Source organism: Staurois parvus, unplaced genomic scaffold (assembly GCF_062004578.1).
Source record: "Staurois parvus isolate SC_StPar_1 unplaced genomic scaffold, SC_StPar_1.0 ptg000200l, whole genome shotgun sequence".
Lineage (NCBI taxonomy): Eukaryota > Metazoa > Chordata > Amphibia > Anura > Ranidae > Staurois > Staurois parvus.
This window is the reverse complement of record NW_028317996.1, coordinates 2,253,976-2,272,494: the sequence shown is the minus strand read 5'-3', so window position 1 is coordinate 2,272,494 and position 18,519 is coordinate 2,253,976. Positions and strand designations below refer to the sequence as shown.

General features: G+C 38.9%; 1 protein-coding gene across 2 annotated transcripts in view; it reads left to right on the top strand.

The window, feature by feature from the left end:
* Positions 1 to 6,333: 6,333 nt before the first annotated feature.
* GRIN2A (glutamate ionotropic receptor NMDA type subunit 2A) overlaps positions 6,334 to 18,519 on the top strand; it is a 933,223-nt gene continuing 921,037 nt past the window's right edge. Inside the window, exons 1-3 of one of the 2 annotated variants that reach the window (XM_089678228.1) lie at positions 6,334 to 6,736; positions 9,801 to 9,972; positions 10,975 to 11,394. In XM_089678228.1, the coding sequence (XP_089534354.1) occupies positions 10,993 to 11,394 (402 nt within the window). In that variant the 5' untranslated portion in view covers positions 6,334 to 6,736; positions 9,801 to 9,972; positions 10,975 to 10,992. The other variant, XM_089678229.1, reaches the window with a different exon arrangement.

Below are 18,519 nucleotides of genomic sequence, written 5' to 3'. Positions count from 1 at the left end.
TCAAGCTGTTCTGTGCGTTTTGAATGGGCCCACAGCCTTCTGGGACCTGTGATGTGTCCCAGAAGTCTGCAGGCATAGAGAGGAAGTGCCAAACTTCCACTTTGAACTCTTAGGCAATCAGAACGGAGAGGATATCTTCAGGGTATAATTTCAATAATTATTATCACTATTTTTAAGTATGCAGCTTTTATACAAATAATGGCAAACAATATTGCCATGAAGGTCCTTGTTTAAGCTCTTCCATGCTTTCTTTTGGAGTATTGTTGATGGCTCTCAATTGGGTTCCTCTGTTTTCACCATCACACCAGCTTTCCATAAAGACTACAATTGGTTGTTTCACTGGGTAGGCACCACCCACCCACTGATACTTACCTTCCCCGCAGGACCATTCACTTGAGCCTATACCTTGTTTTATCTCTTTGCTTGTTAGTGTCAGATCTAATATATAGTTAACGACCTTCAAACCTTCCTTGCCCCAAAATGTTTGGTATTCACAATTGGCTGTACTGGCCAAAGCATTGCATCCTGGGAAGGAATCACATACTCCCCCATTTCTCAGCACTCCTGCAGATGAAAAGAAGGGCAGGAGAGTTTGGTAAAGATGAGTATCAGTGGGTGGGAGCTGCATCAATATAAGCTGTCCACTTTGAATGGGCAAAGTGACAGATTCTTATTAAGCTTTGGAGAGAATACATAAAGAACAGTTTATTTTCTTGAAACTAACAATATGTAAACTTATGATTACTGATTACTAAAGTATAACATAGAAAACAATATAGTGATCCAAGGAATTTATTTAACTGCCTTTAGGAGGCTCTAGAAGGAATTTTGCTCCCTCCTGTATTCCAACAATTGTACAGGGGTGTTTGCTCAACCTTTTTCTGGGCCAATGCTACAAAAAAGGTTGGGCTTGATGATTATTCATCTTTTTTTTTACCTTATTAACTATAAAATATGTAACTTGCAAATATTTCTATGAGCACCATATATAATTATAAAAGAGATCCAATTATTTTATATTGAAAGAACACTTTTTTCTTTCAAGATTCTATGTTGACCCAGTAACAATCATTTCATTTTGAAATATGAAACATATGAAACACTCACATTGTCCTTTTACCTGCCATATACATTTAAGATTACTTGTTTACAGCAAGCATGACCATAAGGGAAGAGTCTCTGCCAGTGATACACAACATAGAAAGTAAAAATGCTTTAGTGCCAGATGATTGTGCAACTGACCATAAACTATGTTTTTGTCCTCTTAGAAATTATGAAGTCTATCTCCCTGCTATTTCCTTTTTAGACGAGGACTCTAAAAATGCATGAAACACCTGTGAACCCAGGACTTCAGATTGATTTATTTACTATATTCTGCTTTGAAATAAATTCAGGTCTTGCAATGGAATTGATATAAGCTCAAGGCGATCGTATCATGCATCACTTGGTAAACTGCCCCGTAGTATTTTGTCAAAGGCAAATCCTCGCCAGTTTTCAGTAGAGGAGCCATCTGTAGCCAAATAACTATTACATTTGAAATATTAAAATAAAAAAGCATCCAATTATGTATTCATGGCAGATAATTGTACAGCCTGCATATGTTCCAAGTCATTGGCTGCAAATCTTTTGTTCAAAATTACACTTAGTATCAATCATGATTTTATTTAAGCCCAAATAGCACGTTAGAAAAATGATTGGTTTTAAAGATTTTCTGTCAAGACTAATGATTTGTCTTCGATGCAGCAAATCAGTCTGGAGAATATTTCTTGAGGAAAAGTACAAATATGACATTATGATACTGGACATCTGTTCAAAGAAATAGGCAAAATTTGATTCAGAGCTCATGCTTACATTAGAAGATCTGATGTGAAAACAGACAGAAAATACAAAAGTCCAAAATGTTTCCACTACAGGATGACAAATAATTAGTGTTCCCTGTTAGGTTATTAAGATTGGGGAGATATAAATATGGCCTGGGTAATTCAATAAAACAAGAAAGCTGGCCAATGATTTTTAAGTTTGTAGATAGATTTTTTTTTTAATGTTTTGCTGTTTGCACATAATTTTTAAATCTAAAATAACAGTAGTCAAAGTCAATGCTTCCTGCGTATCTAATTAAATAGGAAAATAGGAATATTTTCTAATTTTACAAATGATAATATGCAAAGTGCAGTAACCCATAGCGACCAGTCTGACAATATGTGATTAACATTATTTATTTCGCCTTTTTTCCCAAAACTTTATTACTGCACATTTTGCTTATCAATGTTCTTAAAAAATAATATATATATACAGTATATATTAGAATTTACATACCGTTTGTGAGCCCAAAACCAGATGTAGAAATACTTTTGGGTATACATAACTAAAATGTTGTGTGGTGTTTCTTTTGCTGGTGTGCGTTAACCAACACAATCTTTTGTCAGGTATTAGCTTCACAGTCTATTGCATTCCTTCATAACTGACATCAAAAGAGAATTAAGGTCAAGTCAGAACCTACTGACTGGATTACAGACCAAGCAGACCAACATACACCTTATCACAACACTTCTCAGTTTATTACGATGGCAGAAAAATTACCAGTGTGGTTGTCGGACAAGCTTATCAGTGACAGACATATTCTGGATAGAGGAAACAAAATACACTGCCTGTGGCAGTTCATATACTGCAGGATGCAAAGCATCTGGGGTTTTATTACAGAGAGTTCATTTTCAGTGTTCATGTTGTAACTTAGGAATAGAGAGAAAGAGAGAGAGAGAGAGAGAGAGAGAGAGAGAGAGAGAGAGAGAGAGAGGGGCAGATAGATAGATAGATAGATAGATAGATAGACCAATTATGTGGTCAAAAGCTGCAGACTTGATATAATCTGAGGCCTTGATACTAGATGCTGAATAGTGTGTACTTACACAAGCTGTATGTCTAAATAAATAGATTATTATGCTTCAGCACTGAGATTTATGATACATTTTTTTAACCTAGGTGGTCAACTATGTGATCAAAAGATGCAGACATGATTTAAATTGAGGTCCCTATGCTTGATAGTGAATGGGGCTAACTTACACAAGCTGTATGTGTAAACAAATAGCTTTATTCTGCTGCAAGACTAAGATATATCACAGATTTTTTTTTAACTGTAGGTGGCGAACTATGTGACCAAAAGCTGTAGACATGATATAATATGAGATCCCTATATTTTTAATAAATGGGCTTTTTTTCCCAAGCTGTATTAATAAATATATATTTTCTGCTGCAGCACTGTGGTATAACATAGATTTATTTTTATTTATTATTTTTTTACCTTAAGTGGCCAGCTATGTGATCAAAAGCTGCAGACATCATATAATATGAGGTACCTATACTAGATAGCGAATGGGGCTTACTGAAGCACATTTTATTAGTCAATACATTTATTCTGCTGCAGCACTGAAGTATATCATAGATTTCTGTTAACCTTAGGTGGCCAACTATGTGATCAAAAGCTAAAAGATTTATTCTTCTGCAGAACTGAGATATATTATAGATTTATTTATTTATTTTTACCATAGGTGACCACCTATGTGATCAAAATCTGAAGACATGATGTCATATTTACTTATCCACATTGTATTAGTAAATAAATGTATTCTGCTGCAGCACTGAGATATAGCTTTATTTATTTATTTTTTATCCTAGGTGACTCAACTATCTGATCAAAAGCTGCTTGTTATAATATGAAGTCTCTATGCTAGATAGTGAATGGGGCTTAGTTACCCAAGCTGTATTAGTACATAGATGTATCCTGCTGCAACATGTGATATATCATTGATTTATTTTTTATTTTTTTTACCTTAGGTGGCTCAACTCTGTGAACATAAGCTACAGACATGATATAATATGAGGTCCATATACTATATAGTGAATGGGGATTACTTACCAAAGCTCTACTGGGAAAAAAAAATATTCTGCTGCAGCACTGAGATATATTATAGATTTTTTTGTACCTTAGGTGACCAACTATGATACCAAAATCAGCAGACATTATATCATATTTACTTACCCAGACTGTATTAATAAATAGATCTATTCTGCTGCAGCACTGAGATATATCATAGCTCTTTTTTATACCGTAGGTGGCCAACTATGTGATCAAAAGCTGCAGACAGACATTATATAATATAAGGTCCCCATACTAGATGGTAAATGGGGCTTAGTTACCCAAGCTGTATGTACGAATAGATTAATTCTTCTACAGCAGAGATATATCATAGTTTGAGTTATTTATTTGTGTATTTATTTATGTATTTTTTTTTTATCCTTAGGTGGCTAAACCATGTGACCAGAAGCTGCAGACATGATATATTATGAGGTCCCTAGACTAGGTAGTGAATGGGGCTTACTTACCCAAGCTGTATTAGTACATAGATTTATTTTGCTGCAGCGCTGAGATATATCATGGAATTATTATTTTTTTTTTTTTTTACCTTAGGTGGCTAAACTATGTGATCAAAAGCTGCAGACATGATATAATATGAGGTCCCTATACTAGATAGTGAAAGAGGATTACTTACCGACTGTATTAATATATAGATTTATTCTGCTGCAGTACTGAGTTACTTAGATACTGAGATATATCATAGATTTATTTTTACTTTTTTTTTTACCTTAGGTGGCTCAGTTATGTGGTCAAAAGCTGCAGACATGATATAATGTGAGGTCCTTATACTATATAGTGAATGGGGCTTACGTACCGACTGTATTAATACATAGATTTATTCTGCTGCAGCACTGAGATATATCATAGATTTTTTTACTTTTTTTTTTACCTTAGGTGGCTCCGCTATGTGACCAAAAGCTGCAAACATGATATAATGTGAGGTCCCTATACTAGATAGTGAATGAGGATTACTTACCGACTGTATAAATATATAGATTTATTCTGCTGCAGCACTGAGATACTGACATATATCATAGATTTATTTTTTACTTTTTTTTTTTACCTTAGGTGGCTCATCTATGTGGTCAAACGCTGCAGACATGATATAATGTGAGGTCCCTATACTAGATAGTGAATGGGGCTTACATACCAACTGTATTAATACATAGATTTATTCTGCTGCAGCAATGAGATATATCATAGATTTTTTTACTTTTTTTTTTACCTTAGGTGGCTCCGCTATGTGACCAAAAGCTGCAAACATGATATAATGTGAGGTCCCTATACTAGATAGTGAATGAGGATTACTTACCGACTGTATAAATATATAGATTTATTCTGCTGCAGCACTGAGATACTGACATATATCATAGATTTATTTTTTACTTTTTTTTTTTTTTTTTTACCTTAGGTGGCTCATCTATGTGGTCAAAAGCTGCAGACATGATACAATGTGAGGTCCCTATACTAGATAGTGAATGGGGCTTACTTACCCAAGCTGTAAGTGTAAATAAATAGATTCTGCTGCAGCACTGAGATTACCTTTGAAGATGGAAAACAGCTGCTAAAAATGCCATATATACTTCTCTACAGTAGCAGTAGATATGACATTGCTTAAATAGAAATGTATGTTCTATTTTCTTTTGTCTCTACTAATTTGAACATCATGGTGACTCATTTCCCAATAATGCCATGTACCCTTCATTAAAAGAATATACACCCATCATATATTGTGTGTTTGTCGACACATTTCAAAGCCCAAAGCTTAACAGGTCAGCACATTCCCTATGATAATGAGATCATGATATTCCCCATCACTCAGCCTAAACTGCAAAGTGTTTTCTTCTCATCATAATGTGAGTGATGTTCAGAGCTCTAGAGAAAAGCACTGCAGCGTTCTACTCTTCATGCAGTTTAGAGCACTGACGTTAAGTTCCATGTAGCAGGTCTGATGCCATCACTGAGACATTCTAAGCCACAGAAATCAGATCAGTCCAAAGATTTTAGCATGACTGTTGAAGGGATGCTGCCCTGCCATTGTATCAGGTCTATTTCAGGACCACGGAGAGCAGCATGCCAATTTCAGGACCTTGGAGAGCAGCATGTCAATTTCAGGACCATGGAGAGCAGCATGCCAATTGCCTAGAATCTTCCACTGCAATAATACTGATTAATCCCAGTCTTTGCTTCCTCAAAGTGTAAAAGCATCATATCAATGTAAAATCTAATGTAACTAATAGTAAAATGATAGTAAACGCAGCAGGGAATCTCATGGTGTGCAGATTGTTTTGTCAGCTACAAATCCAATACAAAAATACCAATTTGTCTGTGCTTGCAAACACACCTGCTGTTTCTCAGTTTGCATAGCAGCCTGGGAGAACTTCCGCAGAATACAGAGAGGATTGTCTGCCTGTTTTCTACTCCACAACTTGACTGCAGCTCCAGTGTCTGTGTTGTGTGCAGTCAGAGCTGACTGTAATTCTCTCTCTTACCTTAAGGATGTGTAGCTGACTGCAACCTTCACTTCCCCAAAAGCTAGGAGGAATACAGAGACTGGATGTGTGCTCTGCTGCAGCAAAAAAAAAAAAAAACCACACACAAACACATCTACAAAGGGAGCACAGCCTGGATCCGGATTGGAATGGCTGACAATGGATTCCTGGCTTTAAACTTTAGTGAAGCTGATTGATGCTGCATTTTTCTGCGATGTGAACAGGTATCCAGCTCCATTGGAGGTAGACATAGACTACTGCTGCAGAGCATTGACTGAGATGACTTTGTGGGATACAAGCCCCAGGATACATTATCTGAAAGAAGAATGCAGTGAGTATTGGGGTCATTTTTGCCTTCTTCTTGTCTTGTGAACTGCTTGCAGATCAAATGCTTGGAAGCACTGTTAGGTGACAAGTGTAAGTTGCTGAAACTGGGAAGAAGATCTAATGGTTGCTATACAATTGCAAAGGAAACCTGCAGTGTTCAAAAGAGGGGGATTTACTAAAACAGGATCTGGAGCTGCTGCGCAAAGTAACCAATCAGCTTCCAACCTCAGCTTTGTCAGGTAAGCTTTGAAAATGAAAGCTGGAAACTGATTGGTTGTTATGCACCTTGTCTTCTGTTAGTAAATTCTCCTCATTGTATTTTCGTAGATTTCTTCAAACTTTCACATAATCAGAACAGCTCTCTATTGGTTGTTGTAGTATTTCAGCGTAGCTGTCAGACTCACTACAGACAGATATTTAACGAGGAGTTTATCTGCTGTATGAAATGTGCCAGTCTTGTCAAGTGATAGACACCCTGTAGACTGCATTATGATCTAACTTGGGAACCTCTGCAAAAAGGAATTCTTTATAGAATGCCCTAAGCAGCAAAAGATTAGGCGGCTCGTCATCCTTAGCCATGGACTGCACTATTTATATGTAGCACGTCTTTATTACATCTTAAATTAGTGTTTAGAAATTGGTGATGCTAAAAGGAAAAATGACAGTTCCAGAAGTCACATGACCACTGCAATTACTTGTAGACATTGCAATGCCTAAAGTTGCAAGCTTCTGATATCATATACAGAGCTACACCTTTTAGATTGCACAAAATCATATAGAGCTTTAACGTAGTATTAACCCCCCAGCGTTTTTCAGCTTTGAGCACAATAAAATAAACATTCCCCAGTAAACTAATAAAATTCTTACCCCAGCACTTGAAGTTTACATTTTTTAATGCTGCTGGCTCCTGCTCTCTCAGTGCTACTTCCCTGAATATCTGAACTTCATGTGAAATAGTTAGGTGAACAGTGCAGTCTCCAATTAGTATGCTAGCTTGGAGAAAGGAAGCAGGAAAAAAGCAGTGACGTGCCTTCATGGGAAAGAGTTAAAGGGACAGTGTAGTCTCTAATCAGTTTGTTCGTTAGAGGAGGGATGGGGGGAAAGAGTGAAAAAGCTGAGAAGTGCCTTCATGGGAAAGAGTTAACAGTGGACAGTGCAGTCTCTAAACAGTCTGTTAGCTTGGGAAGAGGGGGATGGGGAGGAAAAGGCAAAGAAGTGCCTTCATGGGAAAAAGTTAAGTGGACAGTGTAGTCCAGGGGCAGACTGACCATTTGGAAACTCGGGTACTGCCCGATGGCCCGGGGTCAGTAGGGGGCCCTGGAGCTTTTTCATAGGCTTTTTTGAGTTTGGGCAAGGACACAGGGGCCCCATGATCCCCCATTTCCCGGGGGCCCCATGAGTTGTCAGTCCGCCCCTGGTGTAGTCTCCAGTCTGTTGGCTTAGAGAATGGAAGGGGAAAAGAAGAAAGTGAGAAGTGCCTTCATGGGAAACAGTTAACAGTGGACAGTGTAGTCTCTAATCAGTCGGTAAGCTTGGGAAGGGGGGAGGGGAGAAGGAAAAAGCAGAGAAGTGCCTTCATGGGAAAAAGTTTAGTGGACAGTGCAGTATCCAATCAGTCTGTTGGCTTAGAGAATGGAAGAGGGAAAGAAGGAAAGAGATAGAGAAGTGTTTTTGTAGGAAAAGGTTAGCTGGACAGTGCAGTCTCCAGTCAGTCTGTTAGCTTAGATAATGGAAAGGGGGAAAAAATAAAAAACAAGTACCTTCATGGGAAAGTGTGAACAGCGCAGTCTCTAATCAGTCTGCTAGCCTTGAGAAGGGAAGGGGGGAAGAATAAGTAGAGAGGTGCTTTGCAATCCTAATCTTTAGGGTTGTTTGTTTCTATGGGTGCACACAAGGTAGAGAGATACAACTCTAGTCCCTGCATTCAAGGGTAGCTCCATAGGGTGCTGCAAGAAAAAAGAGCCACCCTGACACAGGAAACTTGGGGCAGTGGTCATGGCACCAGCTTAAAGAGTAACATAGGTGAGGAATAAAAGACAAAGAAGCAGCATAGTCAGTAAAAGATTAAATCAGTGCTTAATAACAGGGGGTTTAATATCACTTTATTGACTATCCTTCTGTTGTAAAACAAGACACTAAGAGGTTGATTAAGTAAAACTGGAGAGTGCAAAATCTGGTGCAGCTGTGCATGGTAGCCAATCAGCTTCTAACTTCAGCTTGTTCAGTGCAGCTTTGACAATACGACCTGGAAGCTGATTGGTTTCTATGCAGAGCTGCACTAGATTTTGCACTCTCCAGTTTTAGTATATTAACCCCTTATTCCTGAGTTCTCTGGAGCCAATAGGTGAATGTTCCAAAATATATCTGTGCTCATTGGGGTTGATTTGCTAAAACTGGAGTATGCAAAATCTGGTGCAGCTCTGCACAGAAACCAATCAGCTTCCAGGTTTGTCAGAGCTTTATTGAACAAGCTGAAGTTAGAAGCTGATTGGCTTCCATGCAGGGCTACAGCAGATTTTGCACTCTCTAGTTTTAGTAACTGAACCCATAATTCCTGAGTTCTCTGGAGCCAATAGGTGAATGTTCTTAAATCTGTCTGTGTTCATTGGGTTGATTTTCTAAAACTGGAGAGTGCAAAATCTGGTGCAGCTGTGCACAGAAACCAATCAGCTTCCAGGTTTTATTGTCACAGCTTCATTGAACAAGCTGAAGCTAGAAGCTGATTGGCTACCATGCAGGGCTGCAGCAGATTTTGCACTCTCTAGTTTTAGGAACTGAACCCCTAATTCCTGAGCTCTCTGGAGCCAATATGTGAATGTTCTTAAATCTGTCTGTGTTCATTGGGGTTGATTTACTAAAACTGGAGAGTGCAAAATCTGGTGCAGCTGTGCATAGAAACCAATCAGCTTCCAGGTTGTATTGCCAAAGCATTATAGAACAAGTAGAAATTAGATGTTGATTGGCTACCATGCAGGGCTGCAGCAGATTTTGCACCCTCCAGTTTTAGTGACTCAGCCCCATAGACCGATGTCTTCCTCATGTGTCCTGTTGTTCCCATTTCCCTATAGGCACCATCTGGGGTGGACGGTTTTGTCGGCAGCTTTGTGGCAATCAGAGTGCAGCAGGGAGCATGTCGTCGGAGGGGAGAGTGGAGGAGCATCCTAAGAAGCTGTGCTGAGAGCTACGCGATGCCAAACTTTGCAGCATGCCAAACAGCAAGCACCTATTCTGAAGGCTCCGGTATGTCCGCCGTGTGCTTGTAGTAAGCGGCAGTGGGGTTCGCAGGCCGGGCGGGGGCGCTCGTGTACTTTTCGGATGAATGGGGAGTTAAGTTCCCTATAATGTACGTAATAAGAGGAGCTTCCCTGCAATCCCCGCTAAACTCCGTCCTCACATCCATCCCCACTACAATCATCATTTGCAAACGCCGAACACGACCCAGCAGCTTGATGTGATAGGAATAGCAGTGCCCTGCAGACACAAGCGTCATCGGTGATCGCTGATTGTCATCGGGGTGCCTGTCTGTGGGGGTGATGGTGGCCGCGGATGATCGCGGCGGTGACAGCCACCTGCCTGATAGAAATGGCATTAGAGGGACTGTGCTGGCCGGGTATCCCCTGTAGACGTAATGTGCAGTGTGTGTCAGTGTGTGTCAGTGTGTGTCAGACACATCCACCGATGCCATGGCGACATAGAGGATTCCTAGTGTGCAGGAATGTCACAGGCAACCTAATGAGTCAGTTAAATAGCACAATGCCATCCGCAGCATGATGTACAAAGACAGCTCCCATCTCCCCCCAGTAAACACACAAGCCACTCCAATGGATCTCATTATTATCAGGCTTATGGCTATTTTTAAGATGTCTGTAAGAGATGCCTGTCACAATATTTGCTGATGTTAGTCTTCCTCTGTCAAATCTGCAGGGGGGGGCGGTAATTCTGCAGAGATGCTGCATGGCTCCCAGAAGTGTTCTGTATTGGAATGGGGACGATGACATGGTGGCAGCTCCTTCCCCAGCCCCATGTATCCTCAGCAGGGCTGTCACTGGGGAGCTGCGCTGTGGGGGAAACATGACACAGCCCGATATTCACACAAAAGGGGGCCGCTAATTGGTTTTAGCTCTTCGCTTCTTGCCACTGCAGCAGATGGAGTGTTCGACCCTTCTAGTGCCATCGATGGGGGGAGAGAGGAGGTGATGGCAGGCTGACCTGAAACTTTTTCTCTCCTCAAATCCCTTGCAGGGAGTGAAGCTGGAGAAGATGGATCCATTTGGCTGTGCTGTGTTGCTGCTCCAGGCTCTCTTACAGATGGTGGATGGGGCTCATGGAGCAGCAGACAAAACTTTTCCAGTCCTGAACATTGCTGTGATTTTGGGGAAAACTCGTTATATCACAGAGAGGGACGTCCGAGCTCTCTGGACCAGGGATATGTTCTCGAACTTTGATGTCAATGTGGTGACCCTGATTGTAAATCAGACAGACCCCAAAAGTATCATCACCCACGTGTGTGACCTGATGTCAGGCACCAAGATCCACGGGGTGGTCTTTGGAGATGACACTGACCAAGAGGCTGTGGCTCTGATTTTGGATTTTGTTTCATCTCAGACCTTCGTCCCAATTCTGGGGATTCATGGTGGCTCCTCCATGGTCATGGCAGAAAAGGTAAGGGATCGGTGAATGCTTAGTCTGGGAGGTCCTCTTTTGTCTCCCCCCACCCTCCTCGTTTACTGTTTGAACGTCATGGTCAATTAATCACTGCATAAAGTGCTGAGCTCTGCTTAACTACCGCATGAGAATCTACCATTGCTCACATACTTTAATTAGCAATGCAGCATCTACAGGCTCACTCTGGATAGGATAGCTGATGGATATCTGAAAGCAATAGTCTAATGAATTTAACTTGGAATAAAACTATGCACAGGGATAATTCTGCTTTAGCCATTGTCTTAAAGGGAACCTGTCAGGGGAAGAATATGGTAGCTGCCATTGGTGATTTTTTTTTGGAGGCGTATGCTCCAGGGTGGTCATCATCGGCCTTTCTCCTCTACGTAATCGGGTTTGATTTACTAAAACTGGAGAGTGAAAAATCTGGTGCAGCTGTGCATAGAAACCAATCAGCTTCAGGGTTTTACATCCTGGTCACACCAAACCCAACTTTGAAATTGTGCATCTTACAGTGAAGTCGCACGATTTCAGTCGGATGACATGCCAATTTTAGGTGTGATTTGCAAGATATCTGACACAGATGTCTATGCAAATCGCACCAAAAGTAGTGCATGTACCACTTTAGAAATCGGTGCAGCTCCAATCAAGTTGGAACCGCACCGATATGACCACTGTAATTGCAGACAATAGGGTGCAACTTGGCATGTGATGTTCATGTTGCATGGCATGCAAATTGCATGTCAAATCGCATCCAGTGTGACCTGGGACTTATTGTCAAAGCTTCATTGAACAAGCTGAAGTTAGAAGCTGATTGGCTACCATGCAGAGCTGTACCAGATTTTGAACTCTCCAGTTTCAGTTGTTTACCCCCCGGGGTTAATTTACTAAAACTGAATTGTGCAAAGTTTGGTGCAGTTCTGCGTAGAAACCAATCAGCTTCCAGTTTTTGTCAAAGCTTAACTGAACAGTCTGAAATCAGAAGTTGTTTTGCTACCATGTACAGTCGCACCAGAATTTACACTCTCCAGTTTTAGTAAATCAGCCCCAGTCAATCCCTGGGAGCAAGCATGTGTGTGTTGGTTGTCCAACATCTGATATTCACCTATATATTTACTATTTACTAGCAACAAAGAGAGAAGTTCCTATATGGGCAGGCTGAATGTACCCAATTTGATCAATCAATCAACTTGGGTACAAACAGCCTGATCTGTTTTACATGCGATTATTGCTAGCAACTGTTATAGATGACAGGGACAGCCTCCCACCCAACCCCATCAGGAGAACACAGTGGTTCTGTGGGAGAGATTCCCCTATCAAATCTGTCTGTGTTGATGGTGAAATTGAATTTCTTTCCTACAACCCATGGTTAGGAGATTTGCTCTGTCTGGCTTTAGGCTGGCCATACATTACGCAATTTTCTTATTAAATTTCCCTTAGAGTTACCTATACAGTACCTATGTAATGCAAGGGCTTGCTTGATTGCATACACATTGAAACTGTTTATATGGTTTTAGTAAATGTAAAGAAAAATCATACAAGATTGTATATTGTATGGCCAGCCTAAGGCTCCATGCACACTGGCTTAAAAAAGCTGCTCTTAGAGGAATTTAGCGTTTTGGCTGTAGAAGGAAATAATGCTATCCTAGGTATCCATACACATCAGGTAGTCTAGAGGCGTTTTTTAAGCTCAGTGTATAGAGGCAGAAAAAAGCCCCTCCTGTTTTGTGTTTTTAAGAGCGTTTTTCTGGCAGAAAAAAAACACTAAACCCTCCCCAAACTCTCCTAAATGCTCCTAAGCACTAGTACAAAAAATGCTCTCAATTGTGTTTTTTTATCTGGCAAGAGCACTGGCATTTGTTTAAGCAAGTGTGCATGGAGCCTAAAACCTTATTTCCTAAAAATGGAGATAAAAAGGAAGGTCTCATAACTAACCCAAAATAGTTGGTGTGTAACTACATCCAAGTCACCTCCACCATAGTGAAATACAACCATAAATATATCGGAAGGTCTAATAGATAATGGATCACATCTAATAACCTGAATATAAAGTATCATGCTATGTTTAAATTTTAAATTGTAGCAGTGATTTCTAGATTCAAACTAATCAAATCCTCCAAAATATAATAATTTGTAAGAGGTTTGCAAACTATATATATATATATATATATATATATATATACACAGTATATATATATATATATATTCTATTTTTAATCCCTGAATCCAGAATCTTCTGTTCTGGAAATACAGTATGATGTTATGGTGGATGGATCAAATGAATCAGCAGACATGTGGTTTAATACTTTATTTTTATGCATTTGGTGAAATCCCAGATATCGGTTAAGTATCCAGTTCCAGGTAACCGAGGATTATTATTTGTAATGCATACAAAAGGCATAGGTCCATCCCTCCATACTGCAGTTACATGTATGTGATAAATTCAGCTTGCTTCTCACATCAGACAGTCAGCCTGAACACTGAACTTTCAATATACCACATAGTGGCTGAGACAATCAGGCTCCTTCTTCATGTTACTGGCCAGTCACCTAGGACAAAACATCATCTTGGGCAGCCAGGAATAGAGTATCATTGTAAAGAGTTATTTACCATAGTAGCTGTAGTTCAATAACATTCTATCAGCAAGTCAGGTAGCTACCAAGGTAAAATCGTTTTCCATATTCCTTGTTTTTGGCCTAATAGTAAAAACATTTACAATCATATTAGTAAGTGGATTGGTCTTATAAACATGGAGCAGACATAATTTTGACTTTTTTTCTGGTTTAATGACTTTGGGCCATTCTTTCTTTTTACACATGCCGCTCCATGGGGTGTTACTATTATTACAGGTATTTATATAGCAAGCACTTTACATACTATTCATTCACATCAGTCTCTGCCTTCAAAGAGCTCACAATCTATGGTCCTTATCCTACACACTCACACATACTAGAGCAATTTAGAAAGAAGCTCATTAAACCACCAGCATGTCTTTGCGGTGTGGGAGGAAATTGTTGAAAACCCATGCAAGCACAGAGAGAAAATGCAAACTCTATGCAGATAGTGTCCTACCAGGAAATGTAACCATGGAGGCAGAGGTACTAAGTTCTGAGCCACTGTGATGCATTTGATAATGCTGCTTATTTGTGTTACATTGGTAGGGAATTTCCCCCCTATATTGGGAGCTGTCTCCTACAAATTGGCAGGGATGTTATTCATCATTAGGAAATTTAAGTTGGTGAACCAAATTCAATAGGATCCAAAGGGTTGCACACTTGAAAATTGCATCCACTTTATTGATAATCTTTAAAACACCACATAGAGCAACAGTAGACACCATGGGAGAAAGGAAGCACAGTCAACGCATTTTGCGCTGTAAGTGCATATTAGCGCTAGCAGCACAAAACTTGTTGTGCTTCCTTGCTCCCATGGTGTCTATCACTGCTGTATATGGCATTTTAAAGCCTATTAATAAAGTGGATGCAGTTTTCAAGTGTGCACCCCTTTGGATCCTATTGAATTTGTCCCACATGGCTAGATGAGTGGTGCTTGCATCTGAATACACAAAAGATGTAGGGGCTTTGTAGCGGGTCCACCTGGAGAAGCAGCATAAACATATTAAAATTGGTGTAAAGGATTTATAGCCTCACCCTGAGGAAGTCTTATGTTGAAATGAAACGTGTTGGTTTAACGCAACCCCCTAAAACCGTGTGTGTTTGGGGGTGATGCTATATGGATGCTTAGGGTTTAGTGCAAGCAGCCAAATGAGTGAAAAGTTGTTATGCTTTTGGAAAAGTATTGAACTTCAGATAATACCATAAATAACTCTTTACAGTGACATGCTTATCTCCTGGTTACCAGAAACAATGTTAATCAAGTGCGACTAGCTTATGAAACCGAAAGAGGAGTATATAAGCTTGATTTTCTCAGCCTCTGTGTTGTATTTTGGCTGTTCAGTGTGAAAGGCTCACTGGCCATGTGAGAAGAAGGCTGTATTTCCTAGATTGTAAGCTCTAATGAACAGGGCCCTCTGTTTCCTCTTGTACCAAATTGTATTGTAACTGTAATGTCTATCTTCATTTTGTAAAGCACTGCACAAACTGTTGTTAAATCCTGTATATTAATAATAATTTGCTGTGACATATGGGCAGTATAGAGGGATGGAAACATGTCCTTCAGCATTGTTTACTGATGATCATTTATTATTTAAAATTAGATACCTTACTGATCACAACTTATATCTGCCAAATGCATATGATGAACAAATAAAGCATCTAAGTCCAATAAAAAAAAAAATCAATTTAATAAAATATCAATAAAACATATGCTCATATATGGTTTTACGTGTTAGTGTAATTTCATAAGTCAGCTATCAGCAGCTATCATTTAAATTATACCTGGTGTCCAGCCATTAAGGTCCTTATTCAAGAACTTCCTGTTAGGATGGCATCACTCAGATCCTGTGTCCTAAGTGACTCCTGCATTATCACCCTGTCACATAGGGCTCCAATGGAAACTACAAGCAACCATTTCAACACACAGGCATGGCCTACTGTTACTACCATCAGTAAATTCACCCTGAAAAATACCCTTCAGCAATGGCTGAAAATCATGCATATAGTCAGGAACTGGCGGCAAAAAGGCTGTAAGAGATCAAACGAATAACATAAATATTATTATTAGTATTATTATTGATATATAAAAAAAATTATTATAATAAAGGATATAAAAGATGAAAACAAGTTTTTTATTTGAAAAATGGATACTTTAGTGATAATTGGCAATAATACACAGTGCTTAAGCAAAATGACATTTAATTAGGTTTTACATCTACCTTAAGCTCACAAATTAATAAACAACTATACCTTATTTTCTTAAATTCTCTTTCAGCCGAAACAGTATCTCAAGAATGATGTGCAGCAGATGTCCAATTATTTAAGTAGGGTAAAAAGCTAAATAAAAAAAAAGAAAAAAGTAGTTCTAGGCCGATAAGCTTGATTTCTGTTGTGAGTAAATTATCTAAATGGATTTGGGGGAAGATGTACAAACAGAGGAACACAATTTATTAGCACTGAAATATGTTGCGGCTGGATGCTACTGAATTCTGTACAGAGTGTTCCTTGCGGTTAGAGCTGTATGTGTCCAGGAAAAATGCAAAGTTTCTGTGTTTGTAGCATATGTTCCTGAATGCATACGGCCTTAAGAGCAAATACAGCATTCAGTCCCCACATATTTCAGCTTGCCCTTTGTTTTGACAGGTTGCTGGCAGCAGGGCTAGACACTGCACCTGTGCCTCCTGGGTGCCCCAAAAGGCCAGAATTTGAGACTCACCAGCCAAACCACCTATGTGAGTGAGGCATTATAGAATCTGGTGAATTTTCAATGTATTGAGCTTGCTACCATTTTTAAGGGGTTTTATTACACTATGGTGTAGGTGATTTGGATACAGTTACATACTAATGACTGTATTTTGAATAATGAGTGACATTCTTTGGTCACTTTGAAACAAAGTCAGTTTGTGTTTAGTCTAAATAGGCACTCAAACAAAGAAGTCTGGACCTTATTATATATATCTGTGCTCCCTGTAGGATATATGTTTTTTATATTTATTTGCTGGTACCAGCTCAGGCAGAGCTCTCATATTTTTATTTGGACAGGACCCTTGATTTGATTAAAACTTAACAGATACTACAATTGAATTACTATTTTAGACACAATGGGATTGATTGACTATAACTGAAGAGTGCAAAATCTAGTGAAATTGTGCATGGGCCAATCAGCTTCTAACTTCAGTTTGTTCAGTTAAGCTTTGATAAAAAAAACTGGAAGCTGATTGGTTTCTATGCAGGGTGTCACCAGATTTTGCACTCTTCAGTTATAGCAGTGTTTCTCAACTCCAGTCCTCATGGACCCCCAACAGGTCATGTTTTCAGGATTTCCATTATTTTGCACAGGTGATTTGATCAGTTTCACTGCCTTAGTAATTACCACAGCTGTTTCATCTGAGGGAAATCCTGAAAACATGACCTGTTGGGGGTCCATGAGGACTGGAGTTGAGAAACACTGAGTTATAGTCAATCAACCCCTCTACTGCTGGTTTAATAAAGATGACGTCATGCTGTTAGTGAGGATGAGCAGCACTCACTCTTTCCAGATAGAATGACTTACTATGGCTAATACATATAAATAAAGGAAGAACAGTTAAAATATTTTTAAACTTAAGTCTTTAACAGTAAATACATACAAAAATAGGAATATACTAAAAGCATTGAAAGAATATCCACTTATAATAAATAGGGATTTGCTAAAAGCCTCTGAAGAATGCAAAAAACAAAATTAACTATTTATCGAAGACACTCTTTATTATATTTATTAATACATGTATTGTTTATATAATGAGATATAAGAATAGCATAAAATGATAGTAGAGAAATAAATTCTATAAACATTTCTCGGATAGCTGCTGTTATACTAATGCCCTTTAATGGTACTTTCTAAAATAGTTAATTAACAATACCATTGCTCCACTTTGCACTTTAGGAGCGCTGGTATTATTAATTAACTATAAAAATAGTATAGCCTGGCACATTAAAGTACAATGAATTACATTACATTTTTTTTGTTTTGACTGTCTGGTGCTTGTTCTGTTGATTTCAACAGATCAAGCCTTTTAAAACTGAAAATGTGCATGTCCACACCTATTCATTACGGTTCACACATGAAATTAACAGTTTACAAGAATTTATTAAAGAAATCCCACCAGCACGTCTTCAGTGTACACATGTTCTGTGCAGAACAAGGCTGGATGTGCACTGTTGTGTAGACTGAGCTAAAGGTTGCTGCCTTTGAGCTCCACTGGGCTTATATATGCATTTATGCATGTGGGCTTAGTGTCCCATAATGAATATTGAGTGCCTTATTAATTCTTTTTATGGTTTTATGCTATAATTAAAAAAAAATATGCTGCTTAGATTTTGCAGCATATTAAAACATTATTGCTTAGAGGCTATTTTTTTTTTTAAGTACCATGAGAAAGGTTCTGGCTGTTAGTATTGTACAATCACACATGTATCAGATTCTGAGCATTATAAAGTAATGCAAGAATAATGATTACACATATAAATT